The 18,866-nt window shown below is 47.1% G+C and overlaps 1 protein-coding gene and 1 long non-coding RNA gene across 2 annotated transcripts in view; one reads left to right on the top strand and one right to left on the bottom strand.

Annotated features, from left to right (window-relative positions):
* The window catches only part of LOC307209050, a 282,806-nt gene that overhangs the window by 114,090 nt on the left and 149,850 nt on the right, over positions 1-18,866 (top strand). The gene's annotated exons all lie outside the window — the stretch shown is intronic.
* Positions 1-18,866, bottom strand: part of BRF1 (BRF1 general transcription factor IIIB subunit) — a 222,047-nt gene that overhangs the window by 54,919 nt on the left and 148,262 nt on the right. Inside the window, exons 12-14 of the mRNA XM_079994663.1 lie at positions 13,593-13,654; positions 12,444-12,525; positions 10,316-10,371 (exon numbers count right to left, since the gene is read on the bottom strand). Of these exons, the coding sequence (XP_079850789.1) occupies positions 10,316-10,371; positions 12,444-12,525; positions 13,593-13,654 (200 nt within the window). The remainder of the gene's footprint in view (positions 1-10,315; positions 10,372-12,443; positions 12,526-13,592; positions 13,655-18,866) is intronic.

The following is an 18,866-nucleotide window of genomic DNA, read 5'->3' as shown; positions in this document are numbered from 1 at the left end:
CGGCGCTGCGCCTCCCCGCTGTCCCCTGAGCTTGTGGGGCTGGCCGATGTCTGTCCGGCGCGCGGGGCGCTCTGCTTCAGGGCGCCCCGCCCGCCGGGCGACAGGCTGCGGACACCTGCACGAAGCACGGGGCGTCCTCCGGAGGGCGCCCCGTGCTCCGCGCTGCCGGCTGCCGCCCACAAGCCCTGCGCGCCGGGGGGAGTTCCCCCGGGCGCGCAAGGCTTGCGGACACCTGCGCGAAGCACGGGGCGTCCTCCAAAGGGCGCCCCGTGCTCCGCGCTGCCGGCTGCCGCCCGCAAGCCTTGCGCTCCCGGGGGGAGTTCCCCCAGGCACACAAGGCTTGCGGATAGCTTCCTGGAGCCTGGAGAGCGAGAGGTGTCGGTGCGCACCGACGCCTCTCGCTCTCCAGGCTTCAGCGAAAGCCTGCATTCGCCCCATTGGACGCACACACATTTCCCCTTCATTTTTGGAGGGGAAAAAGTGCGTCCTATAGGGCGAAAAATACAGTAATCTCCAACACAGTAATTTTAAAATGTCAGCTCTCCCTCCTCTTTCTGCAATGTGTAGCAAAAGAAGCACATGTCACCACATCACTAGGTTCCCTCTGCTAACTCATGATAACCATTGGTGGTACAGGGAAGCACAATATGCCATAACTACACATTATGGAAAGAGGAGGGGATTCAATACAGAATCACCACTATTGGGGAAAACCTCTGTGGCTACTGTGACATTTATTTCTGGCCACAGATTGTGGCTGGATGCACTAAGTGCAGGGTCAAATGGAGTCACAACAAACCCCCACATAGGGCTGGTCTGCACTTTCTATTTTATTTTATTTTATTATTTATTGAATTTATATACCGCCCTATACTCGCAGGTCTCAGGTCGGTTCACAGAATAAAATCAAAATACAAAACCACAAAGCACATAATCAAAATAAAAACAACAACAAATGCAGGAACATGCTACACATTATAGGAAGTTGGCTGCAGATTTCTCAGCCACCATACACTGAAAGTAATAAATGAACCAGCTTCACACGTGATATCCTCAATTTCCCCAGTCCTTTCAAACATATGCATACAAGGAATGCAGAAACTGGAAGCAACATGCCTGCAGAACTGCATGGGTATGCCCAAAATTTCTAGTATTCCTCTGCTTAGTATGTATATTGAGCCATATCCAAACACAAAGGCAGGGTTTTCCCCATGTTTATAATGCATGGGAACCTGCTGAACTGAGCTACTAGAGTTTTAACTGGTTGTGTGAATTGGCCCCTCATGTGTTCAGCTGTAATGTCTTTCTTGTCTCAAAAGCAATTTCATTTATTTTCCCAGGGGCATACTTTGTACAGCCTTGGGTTTGCAGTAACAAGCGAGCATCTATAGCCCACCTGTGGTTTCCACGGAAGCAACTCATCAAAGCAGAACATGCGAGGAAAGGGAAAGGGCACGAGTGCAGTGCTTGCTCATTACATGGAAACTGGCCCACCCAACAACAACAGCAACAACCTGCTATCAATTGCTATTCATATGAATCCTGTCTGGTCCTTTTTGAACTGCATTAGCGGCATCTGATAGAACAACATTTAACAGGTCAACTGCACGCAGCGTGTGAAAGCGGAGATATTAAATGCTCCTGCCTGTTGAATTTGTCGGATGACTTCCTGGCATTACATGCAAAGGAAAACAATGGTTGCAATCCTGTACCTTATTTACCTGGGAATAAGTCCCATTCAATTGAAAATGTTTTTTCTAAATCATTTTATTGCTAGCCGATATAGACATGTCTGCTACCTATAGCGCCTTCTAGAATCGCAGAATCGCAGCGTTGGAAGGGACCCCCAATGGTCATCTAGTCCAACCCGCTTGCAATGCAGGAATCTCAGCTAAAGCATCCATGACAGATGGCCACTCAACCTCTGCTTAAAAACCTCCAAGGAAGGAGAATCCACAACCTTCCAAGGGTGATCTTTCCACTGTCGAACAGCTCTTACTGTCAGAAAGTTTTTCCTGATGTTTAGTCGGAATCTCCTTTCTTGCAACTTGAAGCCATGGGTTCGAGTCCCACCCTCCAGAGCAGATGAAAACAAGCTTGTTTCCTGTTCCATGTGGCAGCCCTTGAGATATTTGTAAATGGCTATTATATCTCCTCTCAGCCTCCTCTTTTCCCGGCTATACACATCCAGCTCCTTCAAGCACTCCTCGTAAGGCTTGGTTTCCTTGAAAACGTTGAACGCCAAATAGATTTTTTAAAAATTTAAACAATTTGGATAACTTTGTGGTTTTAACTTTTGACAACTGGCACTTCTGAAAACGTTATCTATTTAGCTTACTCTTAATGGCCATTGGCTATGAACAATCAAAATATAACTGACTGATTGACTGACAACATGACTTTGGAGACATGCATAGATAGGATCATGCTGTGAGTTGCTCTTTCCAACCTGCTTGCATTTCCCTTCAGTCATATTCCATTTTATCAGCCTCTTTCCTATGCTAAAGGGTGATAATATTTTTAGCTTGCAGCTCCTGGTTTCCACACGGGGAATATCACACATTCCTCCCCCAGGCTTTCCTTGCTGAAAATTCCCTACAATACGTAAGTCCTTTATTGCTGAAGTCTAGATTTTTTTTCCCCAGTCGCAGAGGATGGCTTTTGTTTTGTTTTGTTTTAGTAAAAATAAAATATTAAGGAAGCATATTCTCACTAAAATTGCCCCGCCACCAGCAAAAGTAGGTACAAAGACTGAGTGCAAGCCAGAACTGAACATAAATACCAAGTAGCATTACAACAAAAAGCTCAAGGGATACAGCAGCAGTTTAAGTAAAAGTAGAGAGCTGTGTTCGAGAGTTCCCACAGGACTGCCACTCCACAGATCAGTGAAGGCAGCCAAGTGGAATACATGGAGTTGGAAACCTGCCTGTTAATGGGGTTGGGTTAATGCAAGCCTCTGAGAAATGGCGTGTGCTAGTCAAAGCAACAAGGACAGCTAGACGCATAGTGCATTAAACCTAAAAGCTGCTCAGTCATGGGGGAATCAAGGACGATTTAAATGCAGCAATAGAAGCATAGGAAGCAGACTTGTTCTGAGTCAGACCACTGGCCCACTTAGCTAAGTACTACCTGCACTGACAAGCAGTAGCTCTCAGGTTTTAGAAAGGAGTATTTTCCATCCCTGCTAGGCAGTGCCAGGAAGTGAAGCTGGGGTGCAAAGCCCGAGTTCCATCAAATAAGCAACACCCCCCCCCTTTCCTCTATATGCAAAACCACAAATGTGTAAAGCAGATAGGGGAATGAGATACACGATTTCTTACCCACAAAAGCCCTATGCCAGGGTCCATCAGCATTCCCCCTAAGGAAGACTCAGTAAATTTTCCCCTAAACATCCACAATATACAAAAGACGACTTGCACTTCCTGCTCTGTTCCTGTTTGCACTGTCTCGGCCTCTCCTCTTGAATGGACGCTCACCCTTCCATTCATTCTAAAGAGAGGAGGGCAGCAAAGAGTGCTGGCTGGTGTGGGTGCCTTTGCCTCAAAATGTGGAATGTTGTTATTATGGAATGTGGAATTTGTATTTTTATATATTCTACTGCACATCAGCATTTGTTGGGATGTCAACTGCTTTGAGATTTCTTGAACTATAAAGTACAATTTCAATCAATTAATTAGAAGAAGGCTTTTCTGGGTCTCAGATGTTTCCCAAAAGCTTGCCTATCTAATGTCAGTTCACTGGCAACTGCTTGGGCAACATTTTTTTTTGCTTCAAAAATAGCCCTCTTGCCTAGTGTGGTGGGATAATGAGCAGCTTGTGCGTTAAAGCTGGATCCCTCAGAGCTCACTCTGTGTAGTGAAACCCTGCCTTGAGAAGAGCCCTTGAGCATGGCTCCCTCAGTCGCTGGTAGAATCTGACAGTGGGCGTTTGCGGAAACGTTTCCAACATAAGAGCTGTTTCACAGACATGCGCCTCCTGGATTCCCTGCGTGACAGCTTCCGGCGGGGGGTGGGAGTCCTTATGGGCTGTTCTGATACCTCCTCGCTGTTCTCACTGGAAGTATCCCAGAGCCTCCCCTCCGACTCCCTTTCCTTTGGAGCTCCCGCACTCCCCCTACTGGTTCCCTCTTCTCCTGAAGAAGAGGCTCTCCTATTCTCCTGAAGCCTTCTCACCACCTGTCCTTCCGATGGCAGTTCCCTGACATCCACCTCCCCCCCAGGGCCCCCTTCACCCCCTCCCGCCTCTTCTCTTACTGGCGGCGAGGACGGAAATCCCTGGAAGGAACTCCCCTCATCCTCCGAGGATTCAAACACTTCTAACCACGGCCTACCGCCTCTTTCCCCCTCTTCCTCTCCTTCGTCGGAATCTGTTTCCACCTCCACTTCCGACTCTGGGAACCCTTCAAATTCCCCTTCCTCATCTGTAGTCCCGAAGTGCTCCCTCCTAAACCTTGCCACTGGTTGTGGTTTACTTGGGAAACGCCGATGAAACGTTTCTATTAAAATCTCGTCCTTGACTTCCTCTGCCGGTACCCATGCGTTTTCTGACTCTTCCTCCCCCTCCCATTCTACCAAGTATTCCACCTGATTCCCCTTCCACCTGGAATCAATGATCCCTGCCACATCCATGTTGCGTTCTCTCTCTTCTATGACGGGTGTCCGGGTGACCTCCCTCTCACGTTCCCCCCACTCACACCCCTCTCTGTAGGGCGACAGTAATGACCTGTGAAATACTGGGTGCAATTTCATGTGACTGGGCAATCGGAGTTTGAATGCTACTGGGTTGACCTGCTGTATGACCTCAAAGGGTCCCAATCGTTTGGGTCTCAATTTCTTACACCCTCCCTTGAACGGCAGTCCTTGGGTGGATAGCCACACCCGGTTACCCACCCTTATGGTTTCGCCTTCCCTCCTATTTCTGTCAGCTTGCTTCTTATATTCTTCTTTGGCTTTCTCTAAGTTGAGTTGGAGCTGACGGTGGATCGCTTCCATCTCTTCAACAAAATTTTCCGCTGCAGGTACACTCCACCTTCCCCCGCCCTCTCCTGGAAACGCCCGAGGATGACACCCATAATTGGCTAGAAAGGGACTCATCCCTGTGGACGCGTTCTCCGCGTTGTTGTAGGCAAATTCTGCCAGAGGTAACCAGTCCACCCAATCAGTTTCTCTGTCCTTTACATAACACCTCAGATATTGTTGCAAAACCCCGTTTGCCCTTTCTGCTTGCCCATTTGTTTCTGGGTGCCTGGCGGTGGAAAAACTTACCTCCACATGCAACATGCTCATTAGTTTCCTCCAGAACCTAGAAGTAAATTGTTTTCCTCTGTCGCTCAAAACCCTCAAGGGGGCGCCATGCAACCTAAAAATGTGCTCCACAAACAACCTTGCGGTTTCTTCCGCTGTCACTGCATGTGAACAAGCTATAAAGTGGCACATCTTAGTTAGTAGATCTACCACCACCATGACCGCGGTTTTCCCTTTGGATCTCGGTAGATCGGTCATGAAGTCTATGGATACCATCTCCCATGGCCTTTCTGGGGTGGGTAAGGGTTCCAATAACCCCGCTGGCGCCAACCTCTCTCCCTTTGCTCTTTGGCACCTGTCGCATCCCCTGACATACTCCCGCACGTCCTCCCGCACCTTGGGCCACCAAAACTCCCTGGTAACCAACCACATGGTTTTGTGCTGCCCGAAGTGCCCGGCCGTGGGGCTGTCATGCAACTGCTTAAGCACTCGCCCTCTTAGTTCCCCACCTGGTATGTAGAGCGCCCCTTTGTAATATAGTTTTCCGTTCTTTTCCTCAAACCCCCCTGCGTTTTCACCTGTCTCCCTGAGTTCCCTAAGTTTCTCTTGGGCATATTCATCGTTTTCAATACCCTCTACCAGTTCTCTTTGCCCCACCAATGCCGCCCCACAAACCCAGTGGTCCTCTGAGATGATATGTCTTTCTTCCGCCCCTCCTTCCCCCTCCAAGTACTCAGGTTTTCTGGAGAGAGCGTCCGCCCTGACATTCTCAGCCCCTGGCACGTAGCAAATCTCAAAATTGAACTTGGAGAACTCTTGCGCCCATCTTACTTGTCTCTGGTTCAACACTCGGGCTGTTCTCCAGTATTCTAGATTTTTGTGGTCTGTCCGTACTTGAACCTTGTGTTGCGCTCCAATCAACAGGTGTCTCCATCTCTTGAACGCTTCGTGGACAGCGAGTAATTCTCTGTCGTACACTGTATAATTCCTCTCAGACTTGTTCAATTTCCTCGAGAAGAAGGCACACGGCTTCCATTCCGACGTATTCGCTCCTGGCTGCAGAAGCACGGCCCCCACCGCTCTGTCAGACGCGTCGGTTTCCACCCTCATCGGCTGCTGCAGATCCACGTGTAAAAGTTGTTCTTCCGAAGCAAACGCCCTCTTTAAACTTTCGAAAGCTCGCTGCGCTTCTTCCGTCCAGACAAATTTCTTCTTACTGCTGAGACAATCCGTGATGGGGGCTGTTAAATGGGCGAAGTTCTTGATGAACTTCCGATAGAAGTTTCCGAACCCCAAAAACCTCTGCACATCTTTCTTAGTTTTCGGTGACCTCCATTCCAGCACTGCTTGCACCTTGCTAGGATCCATGGCCAGCCCCTTGTCCGACAACCGGTACCCAAGGAATTCCACCTCCCTGGCGTGAAACTGACACTTCTCCAGTTTCACCCACAGCTGGTTTTCTTGCAGTTTGCTCAGTACTTCTCTTACATCTCGCACATGCTGCTCTTCATCCTCTGAGTACACCAGCACATCGTCCAAGAACGCAGCGCAGTTCTTGTACAGCAATGGTCCTAGTACGTGATTAATAAATGATTGAAATACTGCGGAACCCGCCTGGAGGCCGAAAGGCATAACGCAGTACTCAAATGCCCCCAAGGGGGTGAACATAGTGGTTTTCCACTCATCTCCCTTTCTCATACGTATCAGGTTATACGCCCCCCTCAGGTCCAGCTTGGTAAAAATCTTCCCTTTTCTCACCCGGGTCAGAATGTCATCGATTCTGGGCATAGGGAAGGTCACGGGTTCGGACACTGCGTTTAGGGCCCTGAAATCCACAATTAATCTCGGTTTGTCCGAGTTTTTTTTGTCTACAAAGAACACTGGGCTACCCCCCACCGCTCGTGACTCCCTGATGAACCCACGCTTGAGGTTTTTGTCAATAAACTCCCTTAGCTCCTGCATCTCTCTGTCAGACATTGCATACACCTTGCCCACTGGCAATTGCGCTCCTGGAAGTAAGTTGATTTGGCAGTCAAAGGCTCTGTGCGGGGGTAGTTTATCTGCTTCCCTTTCGCTGAAGACGTCGGCAAAATCTGCATATTGTCGTGGTACCCTACCTTGTTCCATTGCTTCTATCTTTGCTAACGTGGCCTGAGTGCCTGCTTGGCCCCCTTTTTCTGTGCAGTGTCCCATACAATGTGCTGACCCAAAGGAAACCACTCTCTGATGCCATCCCACAAGCGGATCATGCAGCGCTAGCCAGCTCATCCCCAAAATGATGGGCGCTCCTCCCAACGTGGCTATATTAAACGCTATCCGTTCCGTGTGTCTTGCCACCCTCATTGTCATGGGGACCGTCTGCTGGTCTACTTCTCCCCCCAACAGCGCCCTCCCATCAATCGTGGTCACCTGCAGGGGATTTTTTAAAGGAATGGTTTGTATCTGATGGGCGGCTGCAAACTCCTTACTCATAAAGTTGCAGGAGCTGCCTGAGTCTAATAGCGCCTTCACTTTTAGTGGGTGTCCGTTTGCCAGCTCCAGCAATACCTCTATTACAAGAGCTGGTCTTGGGGGTTCTGGCGTGGGCACATTTACTGTTCCTTGGCCTGGCTGCTGTGCCCCGTCGGTGGCAGCCAGGCGTTGGCTTTTACTTGCTCCTTAGCTCCTTCTCCCTCCTCCCCAACAGCTCCCGCCATTCCTTGCCATTCCTTTCTTTGCGGACAAACTCTGGCAAAATGACCTGGCTGTTGGCAGAGAAAACATTTCTTGGCGCCTTTCCCCTCCTTCTTCCGCCCTTCACTGGGGTTTGAAATTGCGCGCGCGCGCGCTGTTCCGATTTCCATCGGCTCTGCTGGCAGAGAAGGCTGCTCTGGCATCTCTGGAATGCGGAAATCCCTCCAACGCTCCCCTTTCCCTTCCCGCTTCTCCAAGGCTCTGGCCTCCTGGCGTGACCCTATGGCCAGCGCTGATTTAGTCAGAAGGTCCATAGACTCCGCCCTGGGCCCCCGGGAAAGTTCGTCTTTCACTGCCGAAGATAGTCCTTCTTCGAACAGCATTTGTATCGGTTCCGCTGACAAATCCCATCCTAATTTATGGATCAACATGGTGAACTCAGTCCAGTACTCACGGACAGATCGGTTCCCTTGTTTACACGCCATTAACTGCCTGCGCGCCACTCCCTGCTCAATCTCGCTGGAAAACATCAGATCCATGGCGCGAAAAAACTTCCTTGTGTCCCTTAGGGCTTCATTATTGGCTGCCATTAGTGGCCTCACCCAATCCCGGGCTGTGCCTTCGAGATGCCCAATCACAAAACCAACCCTCGAATCCTCATCAGGAAAATCATCAAACTGCAGATTGAGGGCATATTGCATCTCTGTCCTGAAGGCTTGATAATTCCTGGGATCACCCCCAAACTTCTGCACCAGTCCTGGCACTTTCCTCGAGAGCTGGGCGGCTTTCCCCTTTTCTGCATCATGAGCCCTCCTCTCCTCCAGCCTCGCCGTTTGCAGAGCTAACTGTACCTCCAACATCCTGTACCTTTCTTCCAGGCTAGGACCGGCTGCAGCTGCTCCCCCATCTCCGCCTCCGGCTGGGTTGCTCATGATGCCTCTCTTTGCACAAGCTGCTTTCAGGGACTGTCAGATTGCTGTGGTGGGATAATGAGCAGCTTGTGCGTTAAAGCTGGATCCCTCAGAGCTCACTCTGTGTAGTGAAACCCTGCCTTGAGAAGAGCCCTTGAGCATGGCTCCCTCAGTCGCTGGTAGAATCTGACAGTGGGCGTTTGCGGAAACGTTTCCAACATAAGAGCTGTTTCACAGACATGCGCCTCCTGGATTCCCTGCGTGACAGCTTCCGGCGGGGGGTGGGAGTCCTTATGGGCTGTTCTGATACCTCCTCGCTGTTCTCACTGGAAGTATCCCAGAGCCTCCCCTCCGACTCCCTTTCCTTTGGAGCTCCCGCACTCCCCCTACTGGTTCCCTCTTCTCCTGAAGAAGAGGCTCTCCTATTCTCCTGAAGCCTTCTCACCACCTGTCCTTCCGATGGCAGTTCCCTGACACCTAGTAACCGAGACATGTGTTATATGTAGTCCATCAGGTTTTGACCATGTTATGTTGTCACTGCTACTGCCAAGGTAAGAACTGTTTTGATGGCAGCAACAAGAACAACAACAGCAACCCCTGAAGCTTCAGCAAAGCCAGGATATGAAGAGGTTCACAATGGAACACAAATATTTAGTGTGGTGGATGCATTCTCTCTGCACAGACATAATCACGGAAAAGCCCTCCCAAAGACTTCCCTTTATACAAAATAATTCCACAATGAAAACATATTACAGTATTCAGGTAAAACAAAATATATATATATATATATGGAGAAAATAGTGTTTAGATTTCTTTCTTTCTTTCTTTTTAATGATCAGGAAGGTGTGAGTAAAAGATGACTAAAAAATATTTATTCCTACAAGGTAAGAGAAGCAGAAAAGCAACTGTATGAATTTTAACAAAACAGAGTTTATATAAGCTTTTATATCACATCTCAGGGTTGCTTTTTCCAAGTCACGTAAGGAAGATTTTTCCTTTTAACCTATTGCAAAGCAGGGTTAGATTTACTAAAGAAGATCGCTCTTCTGGCAGTAAGAGGAGATATGATAGCCATTTACAAAGATCTCAAGGGCTGTCGCATGGAAGAGGAAACAAGCTGTTTTCTCCTGCTCTTGAGTTACAAGAAAGGAGATTCCGACTCAACATCAGGAAGAACTTTCTGACAGTAAGAGCTGTTCAGCAGTGGAAAGATCACCCTTGGAAAGTTGTGGACTCTCCTTCCTTGGAGGTTTTCAAGCAGAGGTTGGATGGCCATCTGTCATGGATGCTTTAGCTGAAATTCTTGCATTCCAGGGTGTTGGACTAGATTACCCTTGGATCCTTTCCATCTCTTATGATTCTCTGAGTTAATCTTTGGGTTGCCCCTGTGCTTTCTAAATCAGCCTGGTCCAAGAGCATGGTGAATCTGAACTAAAATTGTCTATCCACGTACATTTTCAGTCTGCTTATTCAAAAGAGTTTATTTACCTTATGTTCTTTATAAATCCCAAGCTCCTTCTCTTTCGCTATCCTTGCTTCTTTTTCTGGAAGAGGACACAAAAAAGTAATATGAAAGCACAAGTGTAATCTGGCTAGTAGAAGACTATGACTAGTTTTAATGACAACTTAACTAAGGGAACTCCATGTATGTCATTCTGAGTTCTATCATGGAATAAAATAATTTTATATGTGCACACAGAATTTCACAGTACTTTGCACAGTTGAAATTTTGAAGCACACACAGAGAACTCTGCTTTAGAGCAGGGAAAGACTGGCTTCATGTTCCATTATCTACTTATAAAAAGAGCAACCCAAAATCTAAGTGACCCACTGGTATATGCTAAGCTGGTAAAGCAGGAGTGCATGTTTGGGATTTCTTTAAAGTTAAGGCACCTCTCCTAACATGACTACAACTCCCATCAGCCCCAACCAGCACAAAGCATCTGGAGTGCACCAGGCTGGTGAAGAACGAGTTAAGGCATAACTAATCATTTGGTTATCATTATACTGCACTCTTTCTAATGCACGTAAGAGGTGTTTGTTGGATCAGATTAAGACCTAGTTCAGCACCAAGAAAATACTAAGTGGTCTACTGGAGAAATGTGACTGGTAAACCATAGTCTACTGCCTGTCCACCCCTGGCCTAGAGGGCCTTTAAGTTAGAAAGGGGGGGAACTGATTTGAAAACCAGTTGTCTAATAAATCCCCCTACCAAACTGTCAAGCTCTGCATGGAATTCCTTTCAAAGAGGCAAACTTCATGTAATGGCTACAGCATTTGGGAGGGGATGGTGAACCAAAGTTCAAATCCCTAAGAAGTTATGAAACTCCTTGAGATGTATTGAGAAAGACAATTTTCTACCAGCCTAACTTGGGCCGGGGTCGTTGTGAGGCTAAAACACTACTCAAAGCTCCTTGGAGGAATGATGGAATACGCATGTAGCAAATGATCAAGTGCAATTTATATTTATATGACTTGAAGCCTTTTTGCATACATTGGCCCAGTTCAGATGCAATGCCAAACTATGTTTTAGTACAATATTCATGTGCCTTAAGCTTGCATGATCCCACCCCTCCTCTGGAGCAGCCATGAAAGAAGATCAGAAGTTTTCGCTTCTGTTTCTAAACTAAACACAGTTCCTCATTACATCCAAACTTTGGGAACTCTAGCTAGTTTAAACTATGTTTTGAAAATAACCCATGATCTTAAGTCTCAATTTGATCCTGGCTTGTTCCCCCACACCCTTCTCATCCCCACTCACCCCAGTTTTTTTTAGTGCCCACCAATCCTGACTCATCTGAACAAAATAGAGCTTAAGCTAACTAGAGTTCATTGAGTTTGGATGGAACAAGAAACTGTGGTTTTAGACAATGGATGCTTAGCACAGCTTTCCCTTAGCTGTGTCAGAGGAGAAGACAGTAGGGGAAGCTTCAAGTGCACTGCTGCTCATGCATGCAAGCAAAACCAATAGTTCAGCACAGCATCTGGACTGGACTATTATCTCAGAAACCCTATCATCAAGGATGTAAAGCACGGCACTATGATTATATTACAAACAACTGGTTGGTTTTGCTGCAATAGCCTAACACAGCTACCCCTCCGGAAATAAGTTTATCTGAACTCATCTTGCTTGCTTGCTTGCAGCTCGCTCTTAGTCATGCCACAATATGCCAAAACCAGTGTTGGTTTCATTTTCATCCTGCCCTTCATCCTGTGAGCTTAAGGTACAGGGTGTACCCCCACATATTTATCTTCCCTTGTGGGGTAGGCTAGACAATGAGAGAGCCAGTAAGCTTTGTAGCTGCATTGGGATTCTCCCCCTCCCCAGTCCTAACTGGATCCCCTATCGACGACACCAACCTTCCCCTAGCTGGTGTTCTCCAGATGTTTTAGACTGGCTAGACCAGATGGGAGATGTCGTCCAAAACATCTGGAGGGCATCAGGTTGGGGAAGGCTGCACTATACCACGCTGGTTGCTAAGGCACTGTTAGAAACCCTGTTGAAAGGCAACAGAATTAGGTCTACAATGAAGTGATTAATCACAGTTGAATGTTTTCAGCCTCAAGACTTCACTACATGACTCACCCGAAAGAGACTTCCATTCATTTGGCTTACCCTTTTGTTCCTTCAGATAATCTGCATTTTCCCTCATCCAGAGTTCTGCTTTTATTTTGGCTTCGGAATCATTAAGTATATACTAGGGACCAAAAGGGGAAAAGGTAAGTGTTTTGTTTTTTTTGTACTTCAGCAGCAGACATAGGAACTCTGCCCATCAGCTGCCGCCCACTCCATCACCTCCTCGCTTCTACCTCTCCTCCGTTGACCTGGCTGGGGCTTCTGCGTGACGGAGAGGAGAGAAAGAGGCATCGGTGTGGCAAAGAGCAGAAGGGGAAGCAAGGCAGCAGAGAGGCAGGTTATAGAATGAGAGAGGTGAAGAAGGATTGGGGGTGTGGAGAAAGGAGAAGCCACCAAAGGAGATCCAGTTGGTAGACAATCTTGAAAAGAGGACCAAGGGAGGGAAGGGAGGAGACAACAGTCATCAGAGCTCCTCAGGGCTCCCTGATACCAGCACTGTAGTCACCACTTTCATTAAATGAACTATTTACAGTTGCATGTATGGAGGAGATACTCTTGCGGGTACCACAGAGCCGTCTAAATCCACCCCTCCTCCTTTCACAACACATATTTAAAGCGCAACACTCTACCAACAAGGAAGTACCTCATCCCTGAGCACCTAGCAGCATTTCTCGAACTTGGATTCTCAGCTCTTGTTGGACTACAACTCCCATCACCCTTGACCACTGGTCTGGCTAGCTAGGGATGATGGGAGTTGTAGTCCAACAACAGCTGGGGACCCAAGTTCGAGAAACACTGACCCTACAGCCAACCATAGCATGCCTCAAAAAGAAAAAAAGTTACAGCGTTTGCCTCTCTTGACATCATTTTGATAACACACTGCAAGCATTTTCATTTTGTAAAAATCTGGTCATTCTTGCAGACAACCACTAAATGTTATGCCAGTTCTCTGTATCTGTAATCTACACCTGACATTGTGTGGGTTTCTCATCACTGTTGCTCTAATCTCTTGCTATTGGTGCTGGTACCACCACTTAAAATTAAAATAATAATCTAAGCGATTATGGCATGCATCGTCAGCAGAATAAAGCAGATATTTTTGATTCCCAGTAAAACAAAATGCATATTGCATGCAGAGACAATTTTATTGGAGGCTGGAGCAGAGTAAGAAAGAGGAAGCATTCTTACCATATCTATTTCACTGTCGTCAATTCCACTTAGATCTAATTCACCATCTCCAGTATTTTCATCTAAATAGAAGCAACAGAAATTTTAATTAGGGTGTGCATTCATTCCAAATCAACTCCGATTCAATCCCTGGCTTTAATCATCTCGGAAGTGCGGTCTTTCTGATAACTGGTTTGCTAACAAAGCAATCTTTCACAAGATGGGGCCCGTCCAAATTAAAAAGGGGGAGAAATGAGGTTTTCCTAACGACACTCTCCTATTGTTGCCGTTTCTTGTGTGAACACAATTTGTCACTGAAGTTAATTAGAGAGGAGAAGACACCAAAAGGGCTTGCCCCCCGCCCCCACCTTGGCTCCTTGCGAATCACCGCTAATATGATTCAATGGCAAACACTCAATTAAATACAAAATGATGGAATCAGAGGTTAGGAACTTTAAAAATTCCTCCAAGTCAAGGACATGCAACATTGGAACAGCTGCTGCCCTGCCCCATGTGACTGGCAAATGCTAGCGCAAATGCAGCCCAATCACAACATCTGCTTTGTGTCTTGCTGAACATACATATGTGTGTGACACAGTTGTAAGATACCTAGGTAGGAGGCCAGCAGCTGAGAAGGAGCACTTGACTGAGGCCCCATCTGCTCTATAATTTAAAGCACTCTCATCCCACATTTAACAGTCATGGCTTCCTGCAAAGCATCCTGGGAACTGTAGTTTGTCGAGGGCTCTGAGAGGTGTTAGGAGACCCCTATTCCCCTTACAGACCTACAACTACAGGGGGGAAACACAGACCCACAACACTCAATCCTTGGAATTGAAGCAGGCATAAGCAGCTCTGGTCAACACTGCCAATTCTCAGAAGCATTGAACTACCTACCCACAGACTGTCTCGCCAGAGTGCTGCATGTTCTAGTTATCTCCCGCTTGGACTACTGCAATGCGCTCTACGTGGGGCTACCTTTGAAGTTGACCCGGAAACTACAACTAATCCAGAATGCAGCAGCTGGTCTGGTGACTGGGAGTGGATGCCCAGACCATATAACACCATATAACCCAGAAGGCAGAGCTAGTCCCATAGATTTATTTCTTTTTACCAACTTTGAGTGAGCTCAGATATCCACTTACCAAGTGCTAGCTTTCTGCAATGTGCACGCAACAGCTTGGTGAATTGTTCACCCAAAATATCCTGCTAAGGAGCAGGAATTCCTCTGCCCAATGCTTTTTCTGCAGTTGATTGTAAATGCCGGGAAGCGAAGGAGTAGGACAATTCCCCTGACTAGTTTGAAGATTAAGACAGACAACCTGCCTAACGAATAGCAACATCCCATCATTTGTTTATTGCATTTGTACCCCACACTTCCTCCAAATTGTTCTGAGAAATACAGGATGCTGCCTTATACCGCGTTAGATTGCCCATCTTAGTCAGTCCTTTCTATTCTGACTGGCAGTGGCTGCAGGGTCTCAGGCACACTAAGAGATTCCAGGGACTGAGCCTGGGACATCCTGCAAACAAAGCACATGCTATTACCATTGAGCTATGGCTCCTTCTCAGCTATGGTACCTCCACTGACGTACACAGTTCTCTCTTAATTGCATTTCAGCTTCACAATGCCCCTGAGAGCTAGGCTGGGCTAAGAGAGGGTGACTGGTCCAATGTCACTCACTTTGGAAAGTGGTGATATGAACCCCCATCTCTCCAAGCGTTCTACACACTCTTGTCTTTGAAGCACCGAAGTGACCTCCCCGGGGTGCAAGACTGGGCAGCGTGTATGGAGGTCCTGGGCTGCCCAAATCTTCCCTCCCCCTTGGATTCACTGATGTGGTCCAAAGGAAAGCAGAGCAATACGTTTGGCACCAGCTTGGCTGCAGGAGTTGCCGGAAGGAGGTGTACAAGGTACCATTCAACCGCCTTAGGGACTGCACTCTGGATTTGTATAGGGTTTACTCCTTAGCCTTTTATTCTCCTGAAAATGTCCTGCATGACAGCAGGTACGGATTGCTCCTGGGGGTTTAGTCCCAAATACTTTCTCATGAATGAGTATAGCCGCAAGGCTGTGGAGGTTTAGGATCAGAGTTTTCACCAATCAGTAGCTACCCGAGTCTTCTTCTTTCCCCCACTTTTTAAAGATGGGGACAAAAACTGCCTGCTTCCAGCCCACTTTTTCTCCAAGAATTCTCGAAGGTTACAGAGAAAGGCTCTGAGATTACATCTGCAAGTTCCTTTAGTACCTGTGGGTACAGCTCGTCAGGCCCGTTAGTTCAATTGTGGGAGAGGCTGTGTGTGCACTAAGATGCCTCCTCTGCTAAAGTGAATGGTGGGGCTCACTCATACAAGATTTACCTAAGTATAAAGTCTCGCTTAAGGACAAAAGAAATGCTTTATTGAACCAGTTCAAGGTCCCCCTAATCTGACATACTATGCAGGAATCACAGCAACCAGCAGGCAGAAGAGGGTGGCCTACCAGTGGGGCCACTAGCAACCTTCTGCCTACTCTTGTTTAAAGTCATTATTCAAAAATTAATAGGCAAACCATATGCTGATTAGGGAATGTTTTCTGCAGCACTAAATTCAGTTTTTTGGGTCATTTACATTTCTTCATCCCCGCTACCCACACAAAAAAGTTAATTTAACCGGTTTGAGCTTTGGGGTATATTTTCCTACTCTAATCCTCCCAAATTTATTCTTAGCGTTTTGTAGAACAGAAAAGGGGAAAGTGCCTGAAACGCACACAAATCCTTAATATGCCAGTTTGAAAATTAGGCCATTTCCATGCGCTGTGGAACAGTTTTTATGTCAACACTTTAATTTTAAACTAATTTTGGAATTTGGTGCCAGTTGTTTCCTCCATCAGTGGCAGTCAGAGAGAAGTCATTTGCCAACTGCCAAATTGCAGGAAAAGGATCTAAGAGGAAGTGATCCGAAATAAGCATGACTTATATCGGAGAGAAGATGTATAGGGAGTAATTGATGGCTCCTGGTCCTGCTTGCAAATAGCCACTCTTCAGACTGTCTGACAGGCATTCATTACGTGCAAAGATTTGCTGAGAACGCGCGGGGCATCCAAGCTCCCAGGTTTTATGTCCCCTCTAAACAAAACTGTTTTGTTATAAAATAAACATCCACTGTAATGCTCAAATTTGAGAAAGGAAAAACAGCTGTTCTGATGTACCACAGCAAACTCTGCTGCAATCATTGCCGAAACCAGCTGAACTGCCCTAACTGCTGAGCATGACCATCTGTTGTCCATTAAACAGCTTGCTCCAGAGGCAGAGAGAGAGAGAGAAAGGAGCTCCTGACTCTTGGCTCTTTGTCAGCCGGGGGGGAAAGGCACCCCCTTTCGGCTCAACTTTTCCAAAGAGTTTCTGAACAATATTCTCATATTTAATAAAAAAATGTCTGAAACGCCGTATTCCATAAACACAGATGTGACCACCCTTTGGCCCATGATCTTAAAACAGCAGGTCTGAATGGTTTTGATGTGGTTCCTTGCAAGTTTCGACTTTCTTCTTCTTCTTTTCCTTCCAGAGGAAGTCAAAGCCTGCAGGGTACAGGTAAAAAACAGGCTCCTGGATTTTTAAAGGAGGTAATGCTTTAGGCTATTAATTCTGTGAGCAGATCAGAGAGTGCCTTTATGGTTAAACAAGGGCAAGGAGCAACAAGCGCACCCGCCACCCCCTTCCCTGCCCATTCTAATCTCTCCAGCGTAACTAGCACCTTCTGCGGCTTTCGTCCAAGTCTCCAAGTCAATTACAGTCCTGAAACTTAAAAGCGCCTGTCATGCCCTTTGCAGCCGCCACCTCCCCCTGCCCCTGCCCCAGGCCTTCTGAAGATAAGCACAAGGGTTGCAAAAGAAGGGGAGGGGGTGCTCAGCGCAGGAGCATACGCTTTGCTTGTAAAAAGTGCTGGGTTCAATCCTTCAAATCTGTGGTCAGAATTTCAGATAGGAGGAGGGCAAGGAAAGACCTCCACCAAAGACCTTCAAGAGCTAGCAACAGTCAGGAATCAATAACCTTGCCTTAGATTGATCAGTTGTGTAGTTCAGTGCAAGGGCAGTTTCACATACCTGTTGCTTATGGATTGGGCTTTGTAAAACTATGTTTGGAACAACTACATTTCTACCTGTCTGTTGACCATTCAGATCTTCATCTAAAGCTCTGCTCAGAAGCCCTCCTTCTAGAGAAATTAGAAAACTAGTAGGAAAAAGCAAGGGTTTCTAAGGAGCAGCACCAAAGCTCTGGAATGACCTCTGGGAGGGAGTACACCCTGAAAACCTGTTTTCTCTGGGAATTAGTTCTCTGGCTTTTTATCACCAGACTAGGACTTGATAACACTATTGATTCTGTGGTTTTATATTGTCTGCCCTTTAAAAAATGGATTTCTAGCAGTTTTACAGCTCTTAATCATATGCAGCATGGCTGGGCACCTGCCAAAGTTTTCCTTTCTGCAGAGGGCACATTGACACTGTAGGAAGATGCGGAGACACATCTAATTTCCCAACAGGAGAACTGCTTGCCATACACCAGTCCTATAGGAAGCTACAGTGGGAATGCCAGCTTGCATTGAAGGCGTGGGGTACAAGACCATTCCAGAGGCCCTTGTGATGAGTCTCTAGGGCAATCATTCATTGCCTTGTAGGAACATTGTCTGACCGCACACAAGAATGGCATCCTCCATAGCTAACCTTTCCTACTGTGAAATGGAAAATTGTCCCAGAGGCCTGTGCAGTAAGTATCACAGTGGCCTCTAATGCGATCTCCCTTTTTCTGATGGAAACAGCAGCAGATGACCCTCTCTCACTCCTTTTAGGCCTCCTTCAACTGACAAGGCTAAACGCTCAGCTCCACCCTGCCCACCTGGAAATGAGAGCTCAACCCAGAGTCTTCAGGCAATCTCATCTTCCTTGTTGGGTGCTGGCAGAGGAGACCAGCAAAGCAGGGGCATGGGGAAGGTTAAAAAATCCAGCTCTTTCTTCTTGTGCAGAATCTTGGGGTTACCTTGGCACAAAATGTATTTGCAAAGAGCACAAGAGTTCCCGATGCAAGGCTCATAAGCATGTTCATGTGACCAGCTGCACAAGATTTAAAGAGAGATGTGCTGGGGCAGACACAAGCCACAGGCAAGGCGCAGCCAAAGTTAAGCCCATTTAAGCCCCACTGATACCGGAGGAGTGTGTGTGCTTAAAACTCTCCCACTGAAAGCTTAAGAGGACTGGACTGAGCCCTACATCTTAAGTATTGCATACTGCTACTTGCAGTGGAAGAAGTCGTTACTTTT

Source organism: Podarcis cretensis (assembly GCF_951804945.1).
Source record: "Podarcis cretensis genome assembly, chromosome: 1".
NCBI classification, from domain to species: Eukaryota; Metazoa; Chordata; class Lepidosauria; order Squamata; family Lacertidae; genus Podarcis; species Podarcis cretensis.
Note: the sequence above shows the minus strand (reverse complement) of the source record. Positions and strands in the feature narration are given on the sequence as shown.